This window comes from Scyliorhinus torazame, chromosome 1 (genome assembly GCF_047496885.1).
Source record: "Scyliorhinus torazame isolate Kashiwa2021f chromosome 1, sScyTor2.1, whole genome shotgun sequence".
In the NCBI taxonomy this organism is placed as follows: domain Eukaryota; kingdom Metazoa; phylum Chordata; class Chondrichthyes; order Carcharhiniformes; family Scyliorhinidae; genus Scyliorhinus; species Scyliorhinus torazame.
Genome location: NC_092707.1, coordinates 263,419,712 through 263,446,785, shown reverse-complemented (window position 1 = coordinate 263,446,785; position 27,074 = coordinate 263,419,712). Strand labels below are relative to the sequence as shown.

The following is a 27,074-nucleotide window of genomic DNA, read 5'->3' as shown; positions in this document are numbered from 1 at the left end:
GAGTGTGACTCAATGGTTTCTCATCTCCATCTTGGAATGTGGCCTTGCATTTTTAAAAGAATTTGTTATGTCTCAGTTCAAATTGCAAAAGTTTCAGTTGGTTGAAAATTGAAAAATCATGGGCTGGATTCTCCGATTGTGAGGCTATGTCTTCATCGCAAAAGCGGCGCCGACCCCGATTTGGTGAGAATCAGGTATTCTCCGGCCGATCGCCGAACGAGATTTTGCCGTCGGCGCCCGGAGAATCCCGCCCCGTATTTTCAAAAATAAAGGGGCTTAGCCTCTTAGCGGATTGTTTTGTTGAGACAAACATTAATACATCGTCTTATGCGATTGGAGACCACTTGGAGTGGCTGAAGAGACTTGATAAGCAGAGATTTTCTCTCACTAAATATTGGACAGACTGGAGCCATTGTTTTTGGTGCCCACGAGACTCCCACTGAAATGAAAAAATGAAATGAGAAATGAAATGAAAATGAAAATCGCTTATTGTCACAAGTAGGCTTCAAATGAAGTTACTGTGAAAAGCCCCTAGTCGCCACATTCCGGCGCCTGTTCGGGAAGGCTGTTACGGGAAACTCCATCCCTCCCATCAGCAACTGCCAGAGACCAAAACAGATTGTTGGCAAACGTGGTGTCATATTTGAGCCCGAGATGAGCTTTAGGCCACACGTTCCACACTGTCAGTAAAATGTGCTTTACTTTCAACACCTAACTTTACTTGACCTCATCCCTGCCGTTGCTCATTTCCTGGCCAGCCTCCCATGTTCTCTCCACTGTAAACTTAAGGTGATCTAAAACTCTGCAGCTCTTGTCCTAAGTTGCGCCTTTCCTGTTCACCGATTACCAATGGGCTTGCTGACCTACATTGACTCCTGGTTAAGCGGCAGATTGATTTTAAAATTCTCGTCCTTGTTTTAAAATTCTTTCATGGCCTTGTCCTCCCTATCACTATAACCTCAATTCCTTCAACTCTCTTGAGGTATCTGCGCTCCCCCAATTCTGTCGTCTTGCGAAACCTCAGTTTTAATTGCTGTACCATTACCTAACCTCTGAAATGTTCTCCCTAAACCCCCTCTTCCTTTAACTAAAGCCTACTTTTTTGACTAAGCTTTTGATATCTGCTCTACTTATTACCTCCCTTTTTCCCTTAATGTCAAATTTTGTTTGATAAAACTCCTTTGAAGTTCCTTAAGAAGTTTTACTATGTTGGAAATATGATATAAACACAGTTTAAATTTATTATGAATACTAAAAATGAGAGGATTAATTTGGAACAATCAAGTAATTAAGAAAAAACAAGTCTGATGAAAGCAAACTTATGAAATGAAATGAATGAAATGAAAGTCGCCACATTCCGGCGCCTGTTCGGGGAGGCTGTTACGGGAATCGAACCGTGCTGCTGGCCTGCCTTGGTCTGCTTTCAAAGCCAGCGATTTAGCCCTGTGCTAGGGATTCTCCAATAATGGGGCTATGTCCCCCACGCCGGCGTGAAAAGCAGCGCCAACCACTCCGGCGTCAACTATCCCCGATAATGGGGAATGTGCCCCTTCCTAGGGGGCTAGGTCGGCGTTGGAACAAATCTTAAAATAAAATTGTCCAGTAGCTGATTCCATATTTTATGTAGGTAAAATATCTATTCTGTATTGTGAGATGTTCGAATTATAATGAATTATTTGTGTGTGACCTTCAGAAACCAAAATTTCTATTATCATTGATGCCATTATCTTTTTTCAAATTAACTTCAATCAATGGGCAGCACAGTGGCTAGCACCATGGCTTCACAGCGCTAGGGTCCCACGTTCGATTCCCAGATGGCTCACTGTCTGTGCGGAGTCTGCCCGTTCTCCCCCTGTCTGCGTGGGTTTCCTCCGGGTGCTCCGGTTTCCTCCCATAGTCCAAAGACGTGCAGGTTAGGTGGATTGGCCATGCTAAATTGCCCTTAGTGTCCAAAAAGGTGAGGAGGGGTTATTGGGTTATGGGGATAGGGTGGAAGTGAGGGTTTAAATGGGTTGGTGCAGACGCAATGGGCCGAATGGCCTCCTTCTGCCCACTATGTAATGCTTACAAAGCGGAGTTGTCCACAATATTTTAGCTGAGATCTAAGTAGCATCTTTAAGTTCAGCATAACCTCCTTGTATTGTATGCCCTCATTAATAATGCCCAGAATACTATATGCTTTATTAAGGGCTCTCGCCACCTATCCTGCACCATCAATGATCTCTGCATTTATACTCCCAGGTCCCTCTGCTCCTGCACCCCTTTGTAAAATTTTACCCCTTTTTTATATTGTGTCTCCATGTTCTTCCTGACAAATCGCATTACCTCACACTTCTCCGTATTGAACTTCATCTGCCATCTCTCTGCCCATTTCACCAACTTGTCTATGTCCTTTTGAAGTTCTGCATTGTCCTCTTCACAGTTTATAATACTTACAATATTTTGCAATAAGTGCTTCATCTAAGTCCCAGAATTCCACAAAGATCCCCTTCATGTGCCAATAATCTAGCCATGATGTGGAGATGCCGGCGTTGGACTGGGGTGAGCACAGTAAGAAGTCTTACAACACCAGGTAAAAGTCCAACAGGTTTGTTTCGATGTCACTAGCTTTCGGAGCGCTGCTCCTTCCTCAGGTGAATGAAGAGGTATGTTCCAGACAGATTCAAAGATGCCAGACAATGCTTGGAATGCGAGCATTAGCAGGTGATTAAATCTCTGGATCTGTAAAGATTTAATCACCTGCTAATGCTCGCATTCCAAGCATTGTCTGGCATCTTTGAATCTGTCTATATACATGTTTCTGGAATATAACTCTTCATTCACCTGAGGAAGGAGCAGCGCTCCGAAAGCTAGTGACATCGAAACAAACCTGTTGGACTTTAACCTGGTGTTGTAAGACTTCTTACAATAATCTAGCCGATAGCGGTTTCATCTCTGTTGAAATAAGTTGCATAGTTGGTTCGGTTAGTGGATTAAAATATAATAAGAATAATCTTTATTGTCATAAGTAGGCTCACATTAACACTGCAATGAAGTTACTGTGAAAAGCCCCTAGTCGCCACATTCCGGCGCCTGTTCGAGTACACCGAGGAAGAATTCAGAATGTTCAAATTACCTAATAGCATGTCTTTCGGGACTTGTGGCAGGAAACCCACGCAGACACAGGGAGAACGTGCAGACTCCGCACAGACAGTGACCCAAGCCAGGAATTAAACCTGGGACCCTGGTGCTGTGAAGCCGCATTGCTTACCACCCCTTAATTGGAAGAAAAGCAATTGGGTACTCTATATTTATATTAAAAAATAATTCCTGGTGATCACAGACACCCGACACATATTGTTACGCGAGAGATATTCAGAACTTGCGTGTAGAAATGGGATTGAAGATATAGCAGGCAATATAGGGGTTATCAGACTGAGGGAAAAACTGCTAGCATGGAGTCAGAGGGATACGCCTACACCTGGCCCAAGTTATATTATCCCATTCAGACTTACTATAACTTGAGAAAGGAGGGTTTATGAGAAGTGAGCGCACACACATTACCATGTTTTGATTAATAGCTCAGTCGTAGCTTTTGGTTTCAGACAGGTATGGAACTTTTCCTACTCCCATGCCATCAACAATATCAAGTAAAAAAAATGTTAAACTCCAAACCGGATCTATTTTAATAAATAGCAGCATGGTGTACTGATACTCATATTTTCATCACAGCATCATTGCTTCTGTTTTCAAGAATTATGTAATAATCTTTATTATTGTCACAAGTAGGCTTACATTAACACTGCAGTGGTGGCTGATTTGGTGTTCAAGTTCAGTGTAGGTTAAGTCTTTCCTGCAAGTAGAGTCAAACAAATCGTTCACCAGTTAGAAAACTGATAGGTTTTGTTGAAACAAATATAATCTGGTTCAGGTAATGAACTTTCTCAACAACGGGTAGATAGATCAACAAGTGGTACTGGAACTAAGGAATAATTGCTTGTTTTTTTATCAGTAAAAACCTGATACACGTGGAAGGTTCCAAAATATGATACTTTTTATTAATTCTTACCAGAAATTCCTCAGATGAGGCAAAAGCCACTGTATATCAATGTAACACGAAACAATGAAAGCACGTTCAGTACAAGGGACCAGTACTTGGCAGCTCGGGTGGCATTTATTAACTGGCTTGTGACCTTCTTTCTGGAAAAGAAATGCACTGCCACAAGTCAAAGCACTAAGAATGGTGGAGAAATACTGCCTAAAATTATCCAGGTACGTTTGAATATTTTGACAACACAGACATTTGTAAGCCCTAACACTCCATTCATATATTTTATACTTCTACCACTTGACCTCCCACATCAATAATGAGTGAAGACCAAAGATGTGATGTTGTTTTTCACTGTCCTGTTAAAACACTGTCTTGTACTTTAATCTGACCTTCTGATAAAATGATATCAATGTCTGCTTGAAGTTGACAGGGTTCTTCTTTAAATATGAACATTTTAACTGAGGCACCAAGGTGAGACATTAGGAAGAGGAATAGGGACCAAAAAGAAGCAAAAGAGATAAGCTTATTTTTATTTGTCTGGCCAGAAGGAGCAAAACTGCTTCTCCATGTTCCACTGGAAAGGTTAGACCTTCTGATTTGGGCTGCCCCTTTCCCCAAATTTGAAACTTTCTCAACTAATTGAAATGAACAGCGAAACAAATAAAAGATTTGACATCTGAATTTTGTTACAAATTTCAAGTACCAAATGGAATTTAAAGAGCTGTTACCTTGGTGTAGAATGCAATGTTTTCTTTTTCTTCAGTGGATTTTTCAATACTGTTTTAAAAAAGTTCTATTTTTGTCCTATAAACTATTTGGGAATCAATTCCCTAATTCAACCAGATCTGCTAGAACGTATGATTTTGTTGTTAAGTATTTTACAAATGTTTTACCATCTACCTAGGAAATAACCAGTCTGCCACTCTTTTACGTTGACAGAAGTTCATCAATTATAACATCAGCTAAGTTATCTTTGAGCATTCACCTTTACAAAATTTAATTTGCTCCTGAACCATGAGGGCCACCCACTACCCAGTGTCTCTGACAGTAATTGGTTTTAGAGCTGGGTGAAAATGTTAGTATATCAGTACTTTGAATTCAGAATAACCTTGGCTGGATCTGGAAATTCGCAGTTGGTTACTTCGCAAATAGTTCAAATTTATTACTGATTGTTAGACATGCAAGCAGGAGAAAAACGTTTGCATTCCAATCTGAAATTACATTTCAACTTTCCTTTGAGAATTGAGTTTCATTGGTTGTCTTCTGTCTGATTGAGGGAGCTGAAATATGATCTTTCTGTTCCATTCGAGAACACTTCATATGAATTTGTTCCATAAACATTGTGTGGTCCTGATTTCCCATTGGAGAGGGATAGGGGAAAAATGTGTTTCTTACATTAAACTTCTGTATTTTTGTTCATTTTGTGTTGGTTAAGCAGTCAGTGACTGCAAACCCATCAGCTCAGGAGAAAGCCATTGAATTGGAAACAAATGGGTCCTCTGAACAGGATCGCTCTCACTCCAACAGCAGTACTTTATCAGAAAGAAGACCCAGTACCTCCAGCCTCTGCAGCGTCGATGAAGAACACCAACCAGTCTACGAGATGGTTCAGAGAGTACTACTTTCCTCTCAAGCTAATGTGAATTTTATCAATGAAGTGTTTCACCAGGTTAGTGTGTGTATTTGCTGATTACTGAAAAAATTCTGATTTATTGTATTTTATGCCTTCCTATACTCAATGCAGACAATTGTTTTGGTTTAAATGTAATAAAGGGTTTAGTCATAGATGATCAGGCTACTACAACCTGTCATACTACATTCTGTCATAGTGTTTTTGATGTGTTTCAATAGCACAGCAGTCGGACAGGCATCGACTTAAAAACTCTTTGTGCGTTTAAATAAAGTTTACTGTTAAAACACATTGTGACAAACTGGTTGCACTTGAAAAGAACTGAGATTTGAGTTTTTGATGCATCACATATGTAATATTGTAATGCAGCTTTCGTTATTTTTCTTGAGCTATCAAGTACTTGCTATTCAAGATAAAAAACAACTGCAGGTTTTGGAAGTAAATTGGTTTATCCAGCCATGATATCCAACAACGAAATGACACCCGATTTTGCCACTTTGTTTTACATACTATGTCACAGCGAGAGATCTAGTCAGATCAGTGATCATTTAACTCCATAAGGTGAATTAACCACCTTCACTGGAGCAGTTTTTTTTGTATTGAACAACTTTTATTAAGTATCAATTTAATGACTCCTTACTTATGAATAGATTTACATTTGTGTAGCGTCTTTCGTAACTTAACGACATAGGGAAGTGCTTTCCAACCATTGAAGGACTTTTTGAAGTGTAATCACATGCAGTGTAGGAAACGCATAACCCAACACAGAGTAAGGTCCTACAAACAATGGCACTATGCATTTATTTTAAAAAAAAATATTTTTTAAATTAAAGTTTAGCAAAGTTTTTCATGATAAATAGTAATAATCCTAACACAGCAAAATAGAGTGAACATTAACATAGTGCAAAAAGAGAATATACAACAGCAATTGACTAGACGTGACCCCACGCGCCTCAGTCTTCCCACGTCCTCCCAACGGAGCACTCACCCCCACTCCCCTACGGAATCTCTGCTGCTGCTGACATTTTAATTTTCCCTGAGAAGCCATCGGACGGTATTATGCCCCCGCTCAACAGCAGCAGCTCTGTACACTTGGCAAAATTATTTACACTCATAAGTAGGCATCTGTTCGTGGTGTTGTCGTCCCTTGCTTCTCCTAGATGGAGTTCGCTGCCGTTGTCGTCTCGTTCCGCTTCTGCGCACTTCCGCTTCTGCGACCCTCCCGTCTTCCCCGTTTTCTCTGTTCCTGTGGATGTTAAGTTTGTTAACGTTTGCCTGCCTCCCCCCTCCCCCTCCCTGGCTCTCCTCTATTGTTCCGTCTCTTCCCTCTACCTCCCCGCTCCTCCCACCCGTGGCTTGCCTTTCCTTCCTCTTAGATTTAGCTGTCCCCCCCCACCCCCCCCCCCCCGGTCTATCTTTCCCTCTCATGCTTTGGCTATTCTCCCCTGTTTCTTGGCTACCTGGCTATTCTTCTGCTTGTTTGTTGGCCACAAACAAGTCTCGGAACAATTGGGTGAATGGCTCCCACGTTCTGTGGAAGCCGTCGTCTGACCCTCGGATGGCAAATTAGATTTTCTCCATTTGCAGAGATTCCGAGAGGTCGGACAGCCAGTCTGCAGCTTTGGGTGGTGCTGCTGACCACCAGCCAAACAGGATTCTTCGGCGGGCGATCAGGGAGGCAAAGGCAAGGGCATCCGCCCTCCTCCCCAGGAATAGATCTGGCTGGTCTGAAACCCCGAAGACTGCCATTTTCAGGCATGGCTCCACTCTCACCCCCACCACCTTGGACATTGCCTCGAAGAAGGCTGTCCAGTACGCCACAAGTCTGGGGCAGGACCAGAACATGTGGTCTTGGCACCTTGGCACCGCTCACATCTGTCCTCCATCTCTGGGAAGAGCCTACCCATACGGGTTCTTGTTAAGTGGGCTCTATGTACCATTTTTAGTTGCGTCAGGCTGAGCCTTGCGCACGTGGAGGTGGAGTTGACCCTATGCAGTGCTTCGCTCCAGAGTCCCCACCCTATTTCGATCCCCAGGTCCTCCTCCCACTTCATTCTTGTTGCGTCCAATACGGTGTTGGCCCCTTCTACCAGTCGGTCATACATGTCACTACAGTTTCCTTTATCTAGTATGCTTGCGTCCAGTAACTTTTCCAGTAGTGTCTGTCTTGGTGGTTGTGAGTATATCCCTGTCTCCTTTCGTAGGAAGTTTTTTAGTTGCAGGTACCTTAGCTCGTTCCCCCTGGCTAGCTGGAATTCCTCTGTCAGTTCGCCCAGTGTTGCGATCCTGCCGTCCGTGTATAGGTCCCTGACTGTCAGTGTCCTTCTGTCCTGTCCTGTCCCCACCTTTTGAAGGTGGCGTCAGTCAGCGCTGGCGTGAACCAATGGTTGTTGCAGATGGGAGCTTTGCCCGACATTCTGCTCAGGCCAAATTGTTGCCGTAGTTGGTCCCAGGACTGGAGGGTGGCTATTACCACCGGGCTGCCGGAGTGTTTTTTGGGTGGGGATGGGGATGGGAGCGCCACCATGGCGAGGGCCCGGAGGGAGATCCCCATGCAGGAGGCCTCTTCCGCGCGCACCCATTCGGCTTCTGGCTCCTTGATCCATCCCCTTATTTGCTCGGCCGCCGCCTCCCAGTGGTAAAGTTGTAGGTTTGAGAGGGCAAGCCCCCCCTGGATTTTGTTTTTTGTAAGACCTTCTTTGGGATCCTAGCATTCTTTCCTCCCCCCCCCCATACGAACGCCATGATTAGTAGTTTGTCTAGTGCTTTGAAAAAGGCCTTGGGGTTGTAGATCGGGATGGATCTGAATAGGAAGAGGTACCTATTCATGTTCATTTTGATCGTCTGGACTCTTCCCGCAGGGAGAGTGGGAGTGTGTTCCATCTTTGCAGATCCTTTTTTACTTACTTTGTCAGACTGATGAGGTTCCATTTGTGGATCTCTTTCCAGTCATGGGCTATTTGGATCCCCAGGTAGCGGAATTTGTGTCGGGCTTGTTTAAGCGGCAGTCCGGTTAGGCTGCCCCACCTACTTGTGGGTGTACCTGGAAGATCTCGCTTTTGCTCATGTTGAGTTTGTAGCCCGAAAGGCGCCACACTCTCTCAGGAGCGCGATGATTCCGTCCATGCTGCTCTGTGGATCCAAAATGTAGAGGAGCAGGTCATCTGCATAGAGTGAGACTCTGTGCTCTCTGCCTCCCCTTCGGATCCCCCTCCAGCTTTTTGCTGCTCTGAGCGCGATTGCTAGTGGTTTGATCGCTAGAGCGAACAGCAGCGGGGACAGTGGGCATCCGTGTCTGGTGCCCCTGTGCAGCTGGAAGTATCGGGAGTTGGTATTGTTGGTCCATACACTCGCCATGGGAGCGTTGTATAGGAGCTTTACCCAGGAGGTGAACCCTGTTCCAAGCCCAAACCGCTCCAGTACCTCTATGAGGTATTTACATTCGACTCTGTCGAAGGCCTTTTCTGCATCTAGAGAGACGATCACCTCTGGCGTTCTCTCCACGGAGGGGGTCATTATCACGTTCAGCAGGCGCCTGATGTTCGAGGTAAGCTGTCTACCTTTGACAAAGCCCATCTGGTCCTCTGCGACCACCTCAGGTACACAGTCTTCTAACCTTTTGGCTAGGATTTTGGCCAGTATTTTGGCGCCTTCATTCAGCAGTGAGATTGGTCTGTATGACCCACATTCCGTTGGGTCTTTGTCTTTCTTAGGTATCAGCGAGATTGAGGCCTGTGCTAGCGTGGGCGGCAGTGTGCCCCTCGCTAGCGATTCTGTGAACATCTCCCACAGGTGTGGCGCCAGTGCTCGCGCAAATATTTTGTAGATGTCCGCCGGGAACCCGTCGGGTCCCGGCGCCTTCCCCGCCTGCATGGAGCTAATGCTGTCCATGATCTCTCCCAGTGCGAGTGATGCTTCCATGCCCCGTTTTCTGCCCTCCCCCACGACTGGAATGTCCAGTCCATCAAGGAACTGTTTCATCCCAGACTCTCCCATTGGGGGCTCTGAGGTGTACAGCCCTTGATAGAAGGCCTTGAAGGTTTTGTTGATCTTTTCTGGTTCTGTTTCTAGCGTGCCTCTGGTATCCCTGATTTGTGCAATTTCTCTGGTAGTTGCCTGCTTTCTCAGCTGGTGTGCCAACAGGTGGCTGGCTTTGTCTCCTTGAACGTATAGGGTCCCACGTGCCTGGCGGAGTTGGTGCACTGCTTTCCTGGTGGAGGGCAGGTCAAAGTTCTTTTGTAGCTCTTTCCTCTCTGCCAGGAGCTCTACAGTCGGGCCCTCAGAGTATTTACGGTCTACCTCCAGTATGGAGTCGACCAGCTACTGCCTCGCCACCCTTTCCTCCCTATCTCTTCGCACTTTGAAATCGATGATTTCCCCTCTTAGTACGGCCTTTAGTGCTTCCCAGAACGTGGAGGGTGAGAGCTCCCCGTTCTGATTGTTCTCTGTGTACTCTGCAATGGCCCATGATAACCTTTTGTTGAAGGCCTTGTCCGCTAGTAGGGCGACGTCCAACCTCCATGTGGGGGGTTGGGCCCTGCCCGTCTCCAGCCTCACGTCCATGTAGTGTGGAGCGTGGTCTGATATCACAATTGCGGAGTATTCCACCTTGTCTATCCCCGGAAGCACCGTTTTCCCTACCACAAAGAAGTCAATTCTGGTGTATAAGTTGTGTACTGGGGAGAAGAAGGAGAATTCCTTCTCCCCCGGGTGGGTGAACCTCCAGGGGTCCACCGCTCCCATCTGCTCCATAAAGTGACTGAGTTCCCTTGCCATGCTTGAGGTTTTCCCCGTTTTGGGGTTTGATCTGTCTGTCTTTGGGTCCGTACACAGTTGAAGTCTCCCCCCATGATTAGTCGATGCGTCGCTATGTCAGGGATTTCTGCCATGGTCTTCTTGATGAAGTTCGTGTCGTCCCAGTTGAGTGCATACACGTTAACTAGTACTACGGTGCCCCATCCAGGGCCCCGCTGACCATGATATACCGTCTCCCTGGGTCTGTGACCGTCTTTGTCGCCCTAAACATCGTCCTCTTGCCGATCAATATTGCCATCCCCCTGGTCCTTGTTCCATAGCAGGAATGGTAGGTTTGTCCCACCCAGCCCTTTCTTACCCGCAGTCGGCCCTGCTCTCTCAGGTGTGTCTCTTGGAGGAAGACTATGTCGGCCCTCATATTTCTTAGGTGGGTGAGGACTCTGGGCCGTTGAGTCCCCTTACATTCCAGGTGACTATACTGGTGAGGGGGCTTCTGCGGGATTAACCATACTTACCTGGTGGACGCGCCCCTGCCCTCCGGGGTTTCCCTTTGTTAGGGGGCCGACCAGGATGGCCGCTGTCACTGCTCTCTCCATGCGGTCGGGTCCCTGCGCTCCAGGGTTTCTATTTGTCCTGGGGGCACCCAACATGGCCGCCCACTGTGCGTCCGCCATGCGGGTAGTCTCCTGCACTCTGGGGTCTCCCTTCGCCCAGAGACTGTACTGGGTGGGTGCTTGCAGTGATTCCTTGTTTCAAGCCCTTGGTTGTGGCGCTCTGTAGCCCAATTCCTTTTCTAGCCCAGTTTGTCCCTCCTTCCCTGTGTCGCCCCTCCCCGGTCTCTCCTTCCCCGTGACCCCTTTTCCCCCCTCTCCCTTGTACCCCTCCTTTGTCCCTCTTTCCCCTGTTCCTGTCCCAGTTTGCTCTCCCGTCTCTGTTGAGTGGTCCCACCCACCTCCAGCCTGGCGCCTTCCCCCCCTGTTGGGGGCGCGCTGTGGCCCTGCTTTGTTGCATGCCCCCGCCGCTAGCTTTCCCGCTAGTACTGTGGCCCCCCCTCTCGGGACTTACTGTCTCGCTTTTCCCCTGCCCAGCCTCTACGGTTTTCTGCTCGCTCTTCCCCTATCCTACCCTGCACTCCTCTTGCTTGCTCTCCCTTCTCTGCTACTCTAGTTCCCTCGTGCTGGGGCCTGGCCTCCCACCTGAAGCGGTCCCTCGGGCAGTTGTCTGTTCTTAGTTCAGGGTGCGCTCGCCGTGGCGGGAGGGGCCTGGCGTTGCCTCACCCCCGTCGGCGTGTTGTTGCCCCCTGCCAGGGGCCCCTCATTTCTACCTTCGCTGGTGGTTTTCCAGCACGTGTTCCTCGACAAACCTGTTTGCTTCGACAGGGGCTGTAAAGAAGTATTCTCTTTCTTGGTATGTGACCCAGAGTTTCGCTGGGTACAGCATACCAAAACGCACGTTGCTCTTGTGAAGAGCTGCTTTCGCTCTATTAAACTCGGCCCGTCTCCTGGCTAGGTCTGCCCCAATGTCCTCGTAAATTCTAATGGCGCGTCCTTCCCATTTGCAGGTTCTGTTTTTCCTGGCCCAGCGCAGGATTGTTTCCCTATCTTGGCACCAGTGCAGTTTAGCTATAACTGCTCTCGGGTGTTCCCCTGCTTTGGGCTTCGGGCGCAGCGACCGGTGTGCTCTGTCCATTTCTGGTGGGTTGGGAAAGGTTTTCTTCCCCACTAACTTGCCCAGCATCTCGGCCACGTATGCCGTGGGGTATCTACCCTCTATTCCCTCTGGTAAGCCCACTATCCTGACATTTTGCCTCCTCGAGTGGTTTTCCTGGTCGTCCACTCTGCCCTTCAGGCTCCCGTGTGTTGTGCCCAGCCTCGCCACCTCCCTCTCCAGACCGTGATCCGGTCGCTCACGTCAGTCGCTGCTTTCTCCAGCTCCTTGATGGTCGCCTCTTGGGCTTCCAGTTTCTTCCTTGGGCGTCCAATTTCTCCTCTGTCTGCCCAGGGCCTGCTGTGCCTCCGCCAGGGCCTTGGCCATCGCTGCCTGCACTGCGGCCTCTATGCCTGCCCTAGCCTCTGCCTTGTTTACCTGCTGATGTTCCCTCAGCGCATCGGCAAAGGCTGCCTTCCAGTTCCAGCTCCCCCCTGGCCTCGGGGGAGACTGCACCTGTCTGCCCAGCTCTTTTTGATGCGGCGATACTTCAGTTCTGCCGCTTTGCTCGCTGATTGGCTCGTCTGAATTGGCTTGCCCATTGCCCCGTCTGCCTTTGGTGCCCCTTCTCTCTCTGCTTTGGCTCCCTTCTGGCATTTCCCCCCCCCCCCCCCCCCAACCTATTTATTTATTTATTTTCTCTTTCCCCCCCCCCCCCTCCCCTTTTTCTTCTCCCCTCCCTTCTCTCCTTTGCCACTTTCTTTTTCCCGTCTTTTATAAAATTCTTCTCAGGTGAACTTGTTTTGGGTGAGAACAAGAAAAAAAAAAGTTTCAAAAGCTTAAAAGTTTTCTATTCAGAGTTTTGTTTTTCCTTTTCCCTCACTTATCCAGGTCGAGAGAGAGAGAGTGGCTTCTGGTCCAGAGTCCCTCTTTGTTCCTGCCTCGTGGTGGTGGTCGCCGCCGGGGGGGGGGGTCGGTCGGACGGTCCCCGCTGCATTCCCTGCTGCTCGGTCCAGGCCGCCGCTTCGGTCCTGGCCACCACTTATCCTGCCCTGTGCTCTGCTGCCGTGTGGGGGGTGCCGCCGGATCGCTCCTCTCACGAGGGCCCAGTTCCCCTGCTCCCGATTTCGCGGGAAACTTTAAAAACTGCGTGAGCCTTTTTGCTGCGACGGCTCCGCTCACGAACACTACCGGAAGCCCACTATGCATTTATATGGTGCCTTGAACATAAGAAACATACCAAGCTGCTTCACAGGAGCGTTATGAACAAAGTATGACACCAAAACACATCAGGAGCTTTAGGTGAGATGACCAAAAGCTTGGGCAAAGAATAAGATTTTAATGAGTGCATTAAAGGAGGAAGGCAAAGTAAGAGGTGGAGAAGTGCAGGGATGGTATTCCAGAATTGGGCTCTGTGCAACCGTAGGCATAGGCACCAGGAACTAAAATTCTGTGTGCACAGGAGACCAGGATTATAGGAGAGCAGATATCTCTGAGGGCTGAGAGGCTGGAGTGGATTACAGAAATAGAGCAGGGTAAGGCCATGGAGGTATTTGAAAATGGATGTGAATTTTAAATCAAGAAGTCGCTTGGTGGTGAAGTCAGGCGATGTTGTGGAGGTGGCTTAGTGATGACACGATTATGAGGTGGGAAGCTCACCACAGGATCAAATGCGACACCAAGGTTGCGAACAGACTAGCTTAATTTCAGACTGTTGCTAGGAAAAGGGACCGAGTCAGTAACTCGGGAACAGAGTTTGGAATGGGGACTGAAAGCAATACCTCGATCATCAAAATATTTAAACAGCAGTATAACAATATCAAGGTCCATGATAAATATCATGTACCTATACAGAACCTGTTTGTAACAAAAGCTAAAAATGTATACCCTGAGCTCCAGTGTCGAGCAACTGATAAAAAGACGTTGAATTGACCAGTTGCCTTCATTACGAATTTACCAGGACGTGTGATGGAGTTGGGTAGGGCAAGAAGAGTAGGAATTAGGATTTAACTTGTAAGAAAGAGCACCAAGAAGGCTTGCACCAATTATCAAATTATTCAAATGTAATCATAATACTGTTAACCTTGTATTAAGCAAACATCAGACAATAATGAGTGCTTGTGAGATAAGATGGGACTTGTATGAAGGCTTAGCTGCTTGGTAGAAAAAGCTTTTGTTTGTATTTTGTGTTCATGAGAGGGAAGTTAAAGTGCTGTACCCTCCATCAGTGTCTGCATCACATAAACCTGGGTCAGACGTCGATTGGCATAAATGTCAATAAAGCTCCATTTAAGTTCCTCACTCATAGAAAACAACCCTTTACAAAAGTCTAACGTCACCATTTCTAACCGCATTCATGTCGTGTCAGGCAACATTTATTGCTCACCCAGGGTTGCTCAGTTGGCATTAAGAGTTGAGCATCTGGTTTGGGACTGGTGTCAAATGTAGACCAGACTTTGTGGGGGTGACATGTTCCCACCACTGAACGGCATTAATGAACCAGTGAATTTCTAAAGCAGTTGCACACACCTTTCGTGGTCATTTTTCTTTCCACTGGTGCCCATCCACGAATTACCAGATTTATTTATTGCATTCAGGACATTGAGATTTGAACCCATGACCTTGCTCGTCCAGCATCATAACCACAAGCCAAACATACAATTATATTTCTCTATTATGCACTCATTATTAGGATATGGTATTCTTGTCTTGCTCAAAGTGTGCTGTAAATAAAATATTCATTACATTTTGAAGTCTCAGTTCCAAATGCTGATTGAATTAAATCAGCAGAATAAATTATGCAGACTTGTACATAAATGTGATAAATAATGAAAGGATTTATTCATGTGTCTTTAGCTCATCGCAGCTGGAGCCTAAGCGATTTCAATTATTTATTTCAATGTTATTTTCATCAATATGTTTGTTTGACTTTAGTCAGTGGGCATAGAATGTTCACCTTCATGACCACAAAACTGCTACTTCACAAAAATATGAAAATCCAACTCTAGATACTCGAAGCCCAGAATTTCACAATGTATAAAACTGTTCAAGATTCAGTTGGCTTGGCTTGCAGGATATTTATTGAGTTTATTTCAACTTGGCAACCACTTTTTAAAATGGTAACTCGGTTACAGGGCAGATGTTCTATTTCTTACTAAATTAATAAGGTGAAAATAGCATTTGGGAAACTTCAGAAATTGCAATCCTCAGCATTAACAACTCTGTTTAAATGGCTCAGTGTGCAGAATGGTTTTCAGTGACTGCTTTCCAGAAGTTGAAACAGTCACCAAGAAATGAAAATACCCCTAGCTTAAGATATAGGGCTGCCTTATACTTGAACTTACTAGTCCTTTGTTCCATTATTTATTTAAAAAAATCAGTTTCCAGTCCATTAGGTGGACTATGTTGTATGTAAAAAGAAAATCTGCTTCTTGGGGTGAGTGGTTTGCTAACTGACACATTCCCTTTTGCCTCCATCTTCTGTAATATGTCTGTAAATTATGTGACATAATATCGGAGTATAGAAAGATCAGAAGGATTGCACCATGATTCAATGGGCATCTCAGATTTCCCCATATCCCGATATTTGTTGAAGTTGGGTGATTTGGTGACTCTTTTTCAAATAATATGCACAAAAGAGTGTGGAGTGATAGTCTTCCATGGGAGCAAATTCTACAGGCAGTACAAATAGCGTGCAATGTTTTGGCATACGCTATGTTTACTTTCCTGGAATGGAGTAGGCAATCCTCAAGAAACTCACTGTTGGCATGGCTTTGGATTCAGCGGAGTGCAGGAACAAGGACTGATATTTTTCAGCACTGAACAAAGATTGACAACTTTCGATCCTGCTCTATAACGGAGCTTTTGTGGGAATTCCCAATGTCCCGTTAATTTTCAAAATAACCTTTGCTGCTTGTTCATCCTGTCACAGATCAGTTGTGACTGAAGAGCTGAATGTTAGTCATTCAGAAGAGTTTGCAAACTTTGTGAAAGTGAATAAATAATATACTGGTCAATGGCCAACCCTTACAATCATTGAATTGAGACATTTTAGGACTGAAAGTGCAATGTTGACCTATTCAGTTGTTTGTTTGAAAAGTATGTTATTGAAGGCATTTTCATAACCATATACAAAAGCCACCCGCAGCAGCGGGAAACAAACCCCATCCTCCCTGCGCATCGTTCCCCTTTTCCAGTGTTTCAACCACCCCGCGAAACTGAAAATAAAACTAATACCCCCCCCCCCCCTGCGCTGACGACTTACTCCTTAAAGAGGTAGATGACCAATTTTTTACCTTGAGCTGAACCCCTCCTCCGCACCTCGCTAGGCGAGCTTGATCTTTTCCAAATGCAGGAACTCTGCCAAATCGCTCACCCATATCCCTGCCTTCACCAGCTCCGTGTCATGCGAACACAACAAAATCTGTCTTTGGGCTATCAGGGAGGCAAAGGTCAACACTTCAGCCTCTCTCCCCACCTAAAATCCTGGATCCCCTGACACTCCAGATATTACCATCTCCGGGCTCTGGGCTACCTCCACCCCCAAAATCTTTGACATTACGTCCGAAAAGCCCTTCCAAAACCCCCTTGACCTCAGACATGCCCAAAGCAAATGCACAAGATTCGCTGGCCCCCCTGCACACTGCCCGCACCTATCCCAATATGGGCCCAGTGCACCACCTTAAGTTGCAAAAAGCCTAGCCTTGCACATGACGAGGATGTATTCACCCTCCACAGAGCTTGACTTCATGCTTCAATCCCCAAAGCCCCACCAACATCTATTCCCACTTACACCTAACCTCCTCCACGGGCGCACTCTCCCTCTTCATCCCCACACCTGTTTGCAACCCTCCCCTCCCCTATTTCATCAGCAACACCGGGGATGACCTCATCGGATACGACGGCACCTCCTTGCTCATGAAGCCCTAACCTGCAGATACCTAAACTCATTCCCCTTCAGTAACTGGGACGTCTCCTCCAACTCTTCCAGGCCTGCAAACCTCCTTCCATCAAACAAATCCCCAAAATATTCCAACCTCACCTGCCGCCATCCCCGGAACCTCGCATCCAACTCTGCTGGGGCAAACCGGTGATTATCGCAAATCGGCACCCACAGACACTTGTCTTCCAATCTAAAGTGCTGCTGACATGTGCCGAACTCTCGGTGCTGACACCACCACCAGACTTGTGGAGTACATGACCAGCGAGAACGGAAGGGTTGTCAACAACAGTGCCCACAGGCTGGTCCCCCTACTCGAGGCCACCTACATCTGGCCCCAAAACAACCGCTCCTCTACAGCCCATTTCCACATCATTGCAATATTCGCTGCGCTCTCCAAAAGCATCTTCGAACACGTGGAACCTTCGCCGCACGCACAAACCTCAAGATCATCCCATTAACCTTCCTAAAAAAGAACTTGGACACAAACATTGGGGGGAGGTTTTGAAACACAAACACAAACTTCGGCAACACCATCATCTTTAGTCTGGACCCGACCTGCCAATGACAATGGCAACACATCCCATCTCTTAAAGCCTGCCTTCATTCCCTTGACCAGCCTCGCCAAGTTCATCTTATGCAGCTCGGCCCAACTCCACGCCACCTGTATCCCAAGATAGCGAAAGCTCGTCGCCACCAACCAAAGCGGCAATTCCCCCCAACCTCCTCTCCTATCCCCGTTCATTAATTGGGAATTAAGTTTGTACCCCAAAAAGCGGCCAAACACCCCCAAAGTCCCCACGATCTTTTCAAAGCTCCCGACCAGATCCAAAATAAACAAGAGGATCATCTGCATACAAAGAAATTCAGTGCCCCCCACCCCTGCTCAATACACCTCCACTCCCATCGAGCCCCTAAGTGCCATTGCTAGCGGCTCAATTGCCAGGGCAAAGAGCAGCGGAGAGAACGGACAGCCCTGCCTTGTCCCCCAGTGTAACCCAAAATAACCTGAACTGACCTTGTTCGTCTGACCACTTGGCTTGGGCGCCTTATAAAACAACTGCACCCAACCCACTAATCCCTGCCCAAAGCCAAACTCCCCCAACACCTTGAACAAATACACCCACTTGACCCGGTTGAAAACCTCCTCCGCGTCCATTGCCACAACCACTTTCACTTCCCAGCCCTCCTAGGGCATCATTATAGCATTAAGCAATCTCCGTACGTTCACTGACAATTGCCGCCCCTTCACAAACACTGTTTGATCCTCGCCTATTACCCCTGGCGCACAACCCTCTATCTGTGTCGCCAACAACTTTGCATCTATATTCAACAGCGAGATCGTGCAGTAAGAACCACACTGCTCTGGGTCCTTGTCCTTCTTTAGAATGAGCGATATTGAAGCCTGAGATAGCGTAGGGGGATGCACCCTCCTCTCCATCTCCATTAGCAGAGGCCCCACTCCAATCCGAACTTGTAAAAGAACTCAACTGGGAACCCATCCAGACCCAGAGCCTTCGCTGCCTGCATCCATTATTTCCTCGGCCCAATCAGGGGCCCCCAGTCCCTGCACCCACACCTCCTCAAACTCTTGGGAACTCCAACGCCCCAAAAGCCTCCTCATCCTTTCATCCTCCACCGAGCCTCCGAATCATACAATCTCCAATTAGAAAGCCTCAAAAACCCTGTTCACCCATGGGGCAGCAGTGTTAATCACTGGACCATTGTGCCGCCATAACTACTTATTGTATAGTATTATGATGACATGCGCCTATTTATGATGACTTGATATTTTAATTTCAGAGGAAGTCATGCATGCAGTGCTACTTACTAGATATGGTCCAGGGATTTTGAAGTGTTAAGGACTGTTGCTGAAGCTGCGCAGCCCATTTGATTGCTATCCCTTCTATAAACATTCACTCCCTCCACGACTGACGCACAGTAGCAGCAGTGTGTAGAATCTACAACAATAATTTTTAAAGTCAGGGTCGCGACCCCGTTGGTGGGTTGTGGTCGGGAGGGTAACTGGGTCATTGTTCATGGCGCTCCTGATTGCGGGAAGAAGTGCCCAATGGCCGCGACCCGCTTTCAGAATGTCGGTCGTAACGACTTTCAGAATGCCGGCTGTAACCGGCTTTCAGAATGCAGGCCGTCCTGCAGCACGCTGACCCTGGAGCAGATTATTTTTTTAAAAAATCAATGGAGTCTTCTCTCCAGAAGCGGTGGCAGGCAGCAGGTCACGTGCCCTGTACACAGACATCACATGCTTTGGGCGCGTGAGAGTCCTCCATTTTGTAGCTGCCAGTAGTGCTGGTGTGAGCTCCAGGGCTTCTGGTGAACAACCCATGAAGAACAACCTGAAAAGGGGAACAAAGCAGCATAAAGATGATTTCTTGAGGTATGGCGTTATTAATTGTGCCACTGCAAATCAGGATGCAAAGTTATTGTGTCTGTTATATGGAGGGACATACTGGCAAATGAAAGATTAACACCCTCAAAACTTCAAAGGCATTTCAAGACTAAGCTTGGCGAGTTTGAGGACAAATCTCCTTCTTTTTCAATGGATACAGTGAGGATGGCATGGTGGCACAGAGGTTAGCACAGTTGCCTCACCGGCACTAGGGACCCGAGTTCAATTCTGGCCTCTGTCTGTGTGGCGTTTGTCCTTTCTCCCTGTGTCTGCGTGGGTTTGCTCCGGTTTCCTCCCACAGTTTCAAGATGTGCAGCTTAGGTGGATTGACCATGCTAAATTGCCTCTAAGAATCCAAAAGATTAGGTGGGTTTACTGGGTTATGGGGATAGGGTGCAGGTGTGGGCCGAAGTAGTGTACTCTTTGCAAGGGTCAGTGCAGACTCGGTAGGCAGAATGACCTACTTTAGGGATTCCGTGATTCTATGACGTCTTAAATCATCAGCTGAATTAGCAGAAATCTAACATTGAATGACAAAGCAAGTGTCATTTTGTGAGGACAAAGCAGACTCATCTGTCACCTTAAAGGTAAGTGAAAATGGTGGGTTGTGAAGTTCGGGTGACATGGGTCATGAAGGATGGTCGGTTGGTAAAAATGGGTCCCGGGCAAAAATGTTTGAAAACACTAATCTACAAGGAACTCACCAAGGTTCCTTCGGCAGCACCTTCGAAACCGAAGAACAATACCATCTAAAAGGGCAAGGGCAGCAGATACATGGGAGCACCACCACCACCACCTGGAAGTCCACCTCCAAGGCACACTGACTTGGAAATATATCGCCATTCCTTCGCTGTCATTGGGTCAAAATCCTGGAACTCCCTCCTCAACAGCACAGTGGGTGTACCTACACATGGACTGCAGCCGTTCAAGAAGGCAGCTCACCACCACTTTTTCAGTCAGGGATGGGCAATGAATGCTGGTCTAGTCAGCGACACCCAGATCCCTTGAATGAATAAATAGAAATGTTTTTTCATCTCCGAACAAGGTTGAGAGAAATTCGCAAATGAGATAAATTCTTCGAAATCTTGATAAGTTGGTAGACTATTGTGATTAAGATATTGTAACACTAACGTTCACTGTGGTTTCCCTCAGATGTGAAATGAATAACCAACGATGCGTGCTTGTGGTTAGATTTGACTTTGAGCTTTTCTTGTGGATAGGTACATTTTGTTTTCCATTCAGCCAGAACAACAACTTTGGCAGAATGATGGAAATAGGTGACCTATGATGAACTAGCCTGACAAAAAATCTTTCCAGGATTAAACTTTCAAACCTGTTGAATTGCTTCTGTTTTGCATTGTAACCTGCTATTGATGATTTAGGATCAGCAGACTTTTTTTTAATGCAGCTACTTCAACACCCAATATTTCTCGAATAATACTTGGGTATGGCGCACCTAGTGAGGTGCAGGTTTCTATTTTAACATTTTAGTCAAAATATGAGAGTTTAACCAGTTACGCTTTAATATTGTAGCACATTAAATGGTTTTCCTGCATTTAATATGTAAACAGTCTGAAGCTTTATTGCAGGACATCAGAACCAGCCTCCCTCAGAACCACCCACAAATCCACCCAGTGCGGTGTGTATTAGAGACCACAATCGCCTAATACTCCGAATCGGCTACCCCAAAAAAATCGATCCGAGAGTACACCCGGTGCACATGTGAGAAGTACGAGAGCTCCTTCGCCCTTGGCCTCCTGAATCTCCACGGGACACCCCATCGTAGCCATCACCAATTCCCCCCCCCCCCACCCTGTGTGCCTACCTTTTATACACAACTCCATTCCAAAGTTCAATGTCCTCCTACTCCTCCCAATTCATAGTCTCTCATAAGGTCCTTTGCCTTCTCCGGCGAGTCAAATTAAAACTCTTGCTTCTAGTGCTTAACACACAAGAAGGCGGGGTACAGAACCCCAAACATCATCCCTTGTAGAGGGTGGACTTGATTTGGTTATACTCGACCCTCTACTTGGCCAACTCCGCTCCCAGTTTCTGGTATAACCGCAAGCCGCTTTCCTCCCAAATGCACTTCTTGGTCTGCCTTGCCCACCTCAAGATCTTCTCCTTATCAAGGAAACGACGCAGCATCACCACCTTGGCGGCTCCCCACCTGTGGCCACCTCCTTAGCGCCTTGTCCGCTTGGTCCACCTCGAGAGGACAGTCAAAGGCCTCCTGCCCCACCCACTTCTCCAGCATGATCGCCACGTACTTGGCGGCCTCAGCACCTTCAATGCCTTCAATCCTCACGATCCGCAGGTTTTGCCTTATGGAGCGCTTCTCGAGATCCTCCAGCTTCTCCCTCAGCCTTTTTTGGCTGCTCGTCATCATCCCCATCACCGCTTCCAACGAGGTCAACCGATCCTCATGCTCCCCCACTGACTCCTCCACCTTTTGGATTGCCAGACCCTATCTCCAGCCTCTGCTCCACACGCTCAATCAATGGCTCCACCACTGTAGCCAGGTCCTCTAAGGCCTTCTTCCTCTGTTGCTGGAACTTGCTGTTGAGGAATTCCACCAGCTGCTCCGTAGACCACTGGCCGCGCAGCGCTGTCCCTGCTTTCCGCATCTTCTCAAATTTTCTTAAGTTTTTGTCTCCTTCTCGCTGCATCTCATGTCCGATGAGCCATAAACCAGTCCCGCCAGAGTTTTACATTCCTTCAGTGCACCTCTGCCATCCAGCACCACACAATTCAGGTGAGGAAGGACTGAAAAGATCCACCCCGAGTGGGAGCCACCAAATGTACGACCACTTACTCCATGGCCACCACTGGAAGTCCCAAATTGCAAGCAAAGTTAATGAACTTTCCCAGATTCGGGCAAGAGCAGCAAACGACACCGATATAGAACATAGAACATACAGTGCAGAGGGAGGCCATTCGGCCCATTGAGTCTGCACCGACCCACTTAAGCCCTCATTTCCACCTTATCCCCGTAACCCAATAACCCCTCCTAACATTTTTGGTCACTAAGGGCAATTTAGCATGGCCAATTCACCTAAGCTGCGCGTCTTTGGACTGTGGGAGGAAACCGGAGCACACGGAGGAAACCCACGCAGACACGGGGCGACATGCAGACTCCGCACAGACAGTCACCCAGCGTGGAATCGAACCTGGGACCGTGGCGCTGTGAAGCCACAGTGCTAGTCACTTGTGCTACAGTGCTGCCCCTCAATGTAGTCATCAATGTACTGGGAAAATAGTTGAAGTAGCTTGAGTAGGAATGGAATGCATATGTAATGTGTATTGATTGAGAATCTGGTCTGAATCAAATATACAAGTGTGCAGGATACTCCTGAAAATCTGCAACGTACATTAATATTCAGGAATAATAACTTTTCTGACATTTCCAAAATTCAATGCAGTGTGTGAATCGTATCGGCCTGTGAAGACCTTCTTTTAAATGTAGTTGCAGCACCCTCTAGTGGAGCAATCACACTGTTACTATGTGCTTGTTTTTTTCAGAACAGGTTTAGGTTGCCATGTGTAAATAATTTTGAAGGTGCCCTTAGGGGGATCCAGGGCAGGGTAGTTTCCAGAGGAGAGGGGAGTGACTCCGACATTTATAGAGAACTAATGGGAGCAGAGGAGGCACAGACCGAAGAACTGAAGCTTAAGTGGGAGGAGGAGCTCGGGGGTGTGGGGGGGGGGGGGGGGGGGGGGGAATAGAGGACGGCATATGGGCAGACGCTTTGAGCAGAATAAACACGACCCCAGCATGCGCCAGGCTCAGTCTGATCCAGTTCAAGGTCGTACACCGGGCCCACATGACTGTGGCCCGGATGAGCAAATTCCTTGGGCTGGAGGACAAATGTGCTAGATGTGCCGGACGACCAGCGAACCATGTACACATGTTCTGGGTGTGTCCTAAACTAAGGGGGTACTGGCAGGGATTCGCGGAAGTCATGTCCTGGGTATTGAAAACTAGGGTAGCAATCAGTCCTGAGGTGGCAATTTCTGGAGTTTTGGAGGACCCGGGAGTCCAGGAGGAGAAAGAGGCCGACGTCTTGGCCTTTGCTTCCCTGGTAGCCCGGCGACGAATACTGTTGGCATGGAGGGACTCAAAGCCCCCGAAGTCTGAAGTATGGCTTTCGGACATGGCTAGCTTTCTCGGGCTGGAGAAAATTAAGTTTGCTTTGAGAGGATCGCTGTCAGGGTTCGCCCGGAGGTGGCAGCCATTCGTTGACTTCCTTGCGGAGAATTAATCGTCAGCGGGGGGGGGGGGTTTGCTTAGGCAGGTTCTTGCGCGAGGGGAGCCGATGCTTGCATTATGTCTTATTTGCTTTTTGTACACTATGGTATAATGTTGCTTTTTTATATGCCAAAAATACCTCAATAAAATTGTTTATTTAAAAAAAATGTTGAAGGTGCCCAATTAAATATCTTGTAACGAAACAAAACACACAGTTTGAATAATCTCAAATTATAATTCAAAATTGGCATGCTGATGTTGCCATAATTGATGACAAAAGATGGAATATAGTTTAATTCAGGCTGATCGTTTGCATGGCAGTATTATTCTCTTCCTACTCCGATCAATGTCCTAAACCTCTTTCATATTTGCAAAGGCCCAGTTTCCCCCGGCGCCAAAATTATCAGTATCAAGCCCCATTCTTGATCCACCTCCATTCTGCATACATTCATACAACGATCCAGAACCTAGTTTTAACCCTGACTTCAGTGATTACCTTCCCTTTCAAGCTTTCCTGGTCTTTGGCTGAAATGTAAATTCACTCTGACTTTAAAGCACTATTGTTCCACTGTTTTTCAGGAAGTGTTGTCTGTTTTTTGAACTAAATCCTAGACAATAGGCCACCCAGATAATTAAAAATGGCAAAGGGTGTTTTAACCATATATTTTCATATATATTTTATAGCATTTAAAAGGCAATATTATGTAATTTATTTGACTATTTCGATATTTGAACCTTAAATTAGGCAAAATTCCAATTTTATTCAAGGATTGAAGTTTTTCAAATATATATACATATTTACGAATGTGTCATGTGAGAGTACCCTTTAAGAAATGGGTGTTTAAGAAATGTACCTTTAAGAAATGGAGCTGCTCATGTTACTGGAGTGATGTCAGAGTGTGGGTGGAGCTGAGCTCTACTTCTGCTTTTTTAGTTTCAGTTTGAGAAAGCTTGGGTGTGTCTGTGAGCTGCACTGCTGTTGATCTCTCCCAGGAAGGACTATCTCTTAATCATGTGGTGAATTTAGAAGAAGTATAAATGTTTTCAGTCTTGAATGTAAACCCTAATGTGCTCCTGTTTAAAGGTTTGTTAGGCCTTTTGGATGTTAAAAGGACGGCATACAGATTACTTAGTGTTGTATTCTTTGGGGGTGTATTTGATTTACTGGTTGCTAAGATATTCACTGTTTGTTTTAAAAAGGTTAACTTGAGGTCATAGAAAAAACTTGTTTTGTTTTAAAAACTACTGGTCCATTTTCTGCTATACCATACCTGTAGAGTGGGCCGTGTGTTCCCCATGCCACAATCTATTAAAAGTTGTGGGTCAGGTGAACTCCATGATATACTTTGGGATTCTCTAAACTCTGGCCCATAACAAATGGAAAAACTTAGTTGAAAGACAATTTGAAGGCAAATTGTTAAACACCAGACCACTATTGCTCGGTGGTAACATCTAGATTTTACCGAAAGCATACATTTTTCTTGCTTTATTTGTTTATGTTTATCAAAGTTATGTTTGTAAAACTAATAAACAGGTTACAACATTTGAAGTCTGTATCCCTTCTCAGAAAAAAGGCAATTTCCCTCTTAGAGTGTAGTGTATACAATTCTCTCAAAGATGTGGGGCTGGATTCTCCGCCTGTGGGATTCTCTGTTTTGCCTGCGCCCGGGGGTTTCCTGACAGCATGGGGCTGCCCCACAATGGGAAACCTCATTGACCGGCCGGCGTAACGGAGAATCCTGCCGGCGGGTCGAGGCAGAAAACTGGCGGGGTGGAGAATCCAGTCCGTGCATTCTCAAATTCAGGTCCTTTTCCTCTTATGTCAAACTTTGAGAACTGGACTTTGATTTTCAAGATTTTACCCTTGTTTATATTAGGTTAGACAGTGTGGACTACAACATTTCACCAGATCATTGGCTAGTTTGGGCATTGTTTCAAATCTCCATTTTATATTGCAAATGGAATAATCCCTGTTCCTTCAGGCATTTTGACGATTTTCTGGTGCCTAGGGAAGGAAAATAAACCTGAGGCTGCTTTTTCACCAAGGCAGGTCAATTCAGTCGCATCACCTGAAACGGGTCTTGCTCCTTACTGTGAAATTCCTTCTGTACTGTAAAGTAGCAAAGAAACCAGTTTCAGAATTGAGTCGTATAACAAAGTGTCATTTGATTATTACAGCAAGCTTGTAGAACGTAAATAGGAAATGGTTTAGGAGAGCATGTTTTGAGCTATAAGCTGGCTCGTCATTATAACCTGTCATCATTTAAGAACAAACTTACCTGTTTGTGCAATTTTCCCTCAAATTCCATTTTCACTCCTTACATAGTTATGTAATGTATGTCCTGATTTTGTACTGCTGCCACTGTTTGATTCTTCTCACAATTGAAAGGCAAATCTAATCAGCTGAATTGTTGAAAATAAAGGGTATTGTAGCAAAATGCGACTAAATAACGATTGCTGCTCACAAGGCCAACCCCCGAACGTCCTATGTCACCTGGCCTATATTATTCCTCTTCTTCCTATAGTTCAGATTAGTTTGAAGTTATTCCTGTTGTGACAGCACATCCCTTACAGAACAAATTATTTGAATTTGTCACTTCATATAAATTATTGAATAAATTTCAGTCAGCCGATCAATCAGACTTGTTTCAAATATATTCACGGTCTCGCATATCATTCAACAAATCTTTACTTGAAATGTCATAACATAACATAACACTCAAGGTTTTGGGCTAAGTGCTGGGAAGTGGGATTAGTGTAGATTAGAGTTGTTTTTATTTTGTCAGTTCAGGCTTTGATGGGCTGAAGAGCCTCTTCTGTACTGTATGATTCTACTTCCTGGGGACTGCCTTTCTAACCCACTGTGGTAGTTCATAGAACTCTTGTATCTCATTAGCCTCTCTTCTTCCAGGGTTTTCTACTACCATCTTGTGAAGCATCAGCAATAAAAAAGGTTGTCAAGGTTTATCGAAAATGGATCTTGCAAGAAAATAAACCTCCATTTATGGCAGAGCCAGAAAAGGTGGAAACGGATGACGATGTTGTTGACCATTCAGAGACTCTTTCTGTTACACTGACCGTGAACAAGGAGGTAAACAAAGAAGCATTTTCAAACGTGTGTTTTAGCCATTTTTCTATTTTTCATGTCATTTTATGTTTTCTTTGGCTAATGCAAAGCAAGTGTTCAAAACTGACTGGTGATTTCTTGAACTGCCTTTAGTCTTCAAATCTCTTGTCTACTCAAGGGTTTGCATTTAATCCAATTATTTTTTTCAGCAGTGTTTTTATTGGGTTTTTACAGCTTGTATTTCACAATACATAAGTTACAAATTACAAAACCACACCAAAAAGGAAAATAAAAAAAGACAAACCAAAATCAGCACATAATTTACAGGCAATTGTCTTCCCTCCCGC

The 27,074-nt window shown here is 46.1% G+C and overlaps 1 protein-coding gene across 8 annotated transcripts in view; it reads left to right on the top strand.

Moving 5' to 3' along the window:
- The window catches only part of ralgapa2 (Ral GTPase activating protein catalytic subunit alpha 2), an 855,222-nt gene that overhangs the window by 173,518 nt on the left and 654,630 nt on the right, over positions 1-27,074 (top strand). For 5 of the 8 annotated variants that reach the window (XM_072505626.1, XM_072505641.1, XM_072505660.1 and 2 more), the window contains exons 9-11: positions 4,052-4,251; positions 5,466-5,699; positions 26,572-26,751. In XM_072505626.1, coding sequence (XP_072361727.1) covers positions 4,052-4,251; positions 5,466-5,699; positions 26,572-26,751 — 614 coding nt within the window. The remainder of the gene's footprint in view (positions 1-4,051; positions 4,252-5,465; positions 5,700-26,571; positions 26,752-27,074) is intronic. The other 3 variants (XM_072505670.1, XM_072505634.1, XM_072505651.1) reach the window with 1 other exon arrangement.